The following is a 3392-nucleotide window of genomic DNA, read 5'->3' on the forward strand; positions in this document are numbered from 1 at the left end:
CATGCATCTCTAGTAGGTCAATTTCCAAATAACTCAGCCGGCAGCGTGAATTATTAGATTAAAACACCCTGGCATTCAATTCTTATCATTCCTCCGATATAGTAATATAAAGGAAAAAACACGCACCTTCGGCTAGAACACACTGCCATCCAATGCAAAAGAAAGGAAGTAAAGTCAAATTTTTAAATTTACTTTTTTATTCAATTTTTTTATACGAATAACAGAGCAGCGGAAAATTCATAAATTATGGTGGAACAGCCACTTAAATACAGATAAGTATTTGAAAAAACTTCATTATATTATATTTTATTGAATTTATTATACATCAACCGGCCCTTGATTTTTATTTATACTTTCAATACACTTATAGCATGTTTACAGTCCAAAGAGCAAATAGGACAAATAAATATATATCACTATTAAAATATATTTTCAGAACGACAGCTACGAAATGGATTTTTTTCCACTCGCACCATCCTTTTTGCAGAGATGTCTCTTAGTGGATAGACGCGGAAAAAGAGGAAAGTTATTAAACAGAAGGTAACTTTTAAGAATATATTTGATTTTAAAAGTTAATATAAAAGTTTTACAATGTAGAAGCTCTTTTGCGAAGACAATGGACTCGTTCATGAGCGAGCGGAACATAATTCACTTCATCGAAAAGACAACAAAAGGTCTGACCCTGCTGATGATCGCAGCCAGGGATGAGAACCTGGAAAGCTGCCTCGCTCTCTTGAAAAGTGGAGAAAGTGCTGAAGTGAGGACAAACTTTGGCGTGACGCCTCTTCACTTCGCGGCCTTGAACAAGAAAAACGGAATCGAAATCGTCTGGCACCTCACAACCCAGGAGAAACAAGACGTGAAGCAAAAGGACGTGGATGGCGAGGAAGCGATTTTTTACGCAGTCAGGGTGGGAAACTTCAGGGTGGCGCAGATCCTGCTTGAGCTGCGAGAAAAGACAAACAATAATCTCTTGCATTTTTGTATAACTCAAAATAGATCTGACGACGTCGCTCAGATAATTCACGCGTGGAACCCGAGTTTAATTAAAGAGGTCGACTCAAATAGGAGAAATGCCCTTCACCTGGCAGCTCAGTTCGCCGACCTGAGAGTCTGCAAGTGGCTGATTGCCGCGGGCATCGACGTATCATCAAACAGCTTTTTAGGGACAGCCTTGCACCGCGCACCGTTAAATAAAAACCACGGATTGGAATTAGTTCGGTTTTTCGTCTCAAAGAAACTAGACTTAAATAAAAAATCAGAGAGCGGATTTGTGCCTTTGGATGCAGCTCTTGCAGAGGAAAATATTGACATTGCTTCGGAACTGCTGAGACTCGGCGCCACTTTGCACATAAAAGACCATAATTTTTTGCTGCATTGCGTATTGGTCAACAAGCTGAATTGCGTCAAGTTCATTCACGGATTCGATAAAAGTCTGATCAGAGGTGAAGCCGCACTTCACATAGCGGCGGAGTTTGCTGATCTAGAAATGTGCCGGTGGCTCGTGGAAAACGGCGTCCGAACGGATTCTTTGAATGGAAAATGGCAAACCTCAATTTTGCATCACGTCGGCTACAACAAGAGGCATGGAACTCAGCTAGTTCGGTATTTTTTCCACTTGGGTCTCGACATGAACAAGCAGGACTTCTATGACTTCACTCCTTTAAGCTACGCTTTGGGAGACAAAAATTTTGATGTGGCAGAGGAAATGCTGATATATGGGGCCGATTTCTACGCGATAAACGATGGCATGAACATTTTCCACGTCTGCATAATGGAAAACAATTTAGAAGGCGTCCAATTCGTGCTCTCAAAGGAGCCAAAAATAATGAATTCACTCGGGAAAGATGGGACGAATGCCCTTCACATCGCAGCGGCTTTCGCAGATTTAAAAATGTGCCAGTGGCTGTCATGCGGAGAGAAATTCGATGTTTTGTCCCTGAGTAAGGAGATGCGAAACACGGTCCTTCACTACGTCGCAATGAACAAAAAGTTTGGAAAATCACTCGTCCCTTTTTTCGTTTCCAAGGTAGTGAATGTGAATGAGAAAAATATTTTCTCACTCTCGGCCTTTTACGTTGCCCTCTATATGGAAAACATCGCCGTGGCTGAGGAATTGTTGAAGGCTGGTGCAGACATGAATTTAAAATCGAAGCGCAACAACAATGTCCTGCAATTCTGCGCTCGTAATAATAAAATCGTGAGTGCCAAATTCGTGATTGGATTAAATGAAGGGCTGGTCAGGGAGCCGACCTTAGGAGGGGTCACTGCCCTTCACTTGGCGACGAAAACGGTGGATTTGGAGTTTTGCAAATTTTTGGTCGAAAAAGGGGCCGAAATATATGCCAAAGACTTTCTTGAGCGTTCGGTTTTGGTATATGTTCCGAGAAAGAACAAAGAAAAGAGGAACTTCCTCTCCTTGGGAGTTGGAAATTAAAGAAGCCTGGAGAAGCTGTATGATGACTATTTATTTTCTCTCATTAGGTTTGACAATAAAGTGCATTTGTTTTAATTATTTTTTATATTTTCTTAAATAGTGGAGCAGTGTTGGAATATATATTAAAGAAGAGGAATACATCAACGCATTCCAAAAATTGTTTATTTTCTCAATCTATCATCGGAATTAAACCAGGCAACGTTTCTTATAAACAAAAAGTTTATTTAAGACCCTCTATCCAGTCAGACAAAGCCAGCCGGATTGAGCTCATAAATGCATAATCCATTTAAAGCATCACAAAATAAATCACACTTAAAACCTTTTTCTATTACGTGTACGCGTCATGCAGAGAGATGGAAACCGTGCCGACGAGCAGTCGCGGGTTGCATGCCATTCCACCATTTATTTGAAGAAAGTCGAAAAGTTATTTCTATATAGGCTGCCGAATTTCAAGCTCACAGCCTGCAATGGATAAAAACGCCTAGCAATAATGGGGTTTGATTTTCATCAAATAGTGAAACTTGTTGCAGGAAGATTACGAGGGATTGAAAGTAAAACACGGTCAAATGAACATGTCAAAATTGAAAATTCAAATTTGATGTTGATGAAAATGACGCAAGGGAAGTAATTATTTCCTGAATAATCTGAAAAATTATCTTTAAGATAGGTGTGGTGCGCATTACTCTTTAATTAAAGCTCATCGTGTTCAAATCAACAAAATAAGTAAAAAAATCGCATCTTATTGGACGTGCAAAATAACAACCGGCACTAAAGAAGTGTCTTGCGGCACAGTTTCCTTCCTTGTTTAATGCCTGTGTGATAGGATAATTTTGGTTCAATCACAAATTTTTTTAATGAGAGGAAAGGTTTCTATTCAGAAAGCCAATAGAGGAATGCTCCACTGTTGAAATGAAAAGCATGCGTTATGTTTCCTCGTTGGTAATATTCACTTTAA

At 39.7% G+C, this 3392-nt stretch overlaps 1 protein-coding gene across 1 annotated transcript; it reads left to right on the forward strand.

The window, feature by feature from the left end:
- Window positions 1-616: 616 nt before the first annotated feature.
- LOC135937518 (ankyrin-3-like) lies at window positions 617-2437 on the forward strand. Its single transcript, XM_065480670.1, has one exon. It carries the CDS (start codon window positions 617-619, stop codon window positions 2435-2437), a length of 1821 nt encoding a protein of 606 aa, XP_065336742.1.
- Window positions 2438-3392: the final 955 nt, after the last annotated feature.

This window comes from Cloeon dipterum, chromosome 2 (assembly GCF_949628265.1).
Source record: "Cloeon dipterum chromosome 2, ieCloDipt1.1, whole genome shotgun sequence".
Lineage (NCBI taxonomy): Eukaryota > Metazoa > Arthropoda > Insecta > Ephemeroptera > Baetidae > Cloeon > Cloeon dipterum.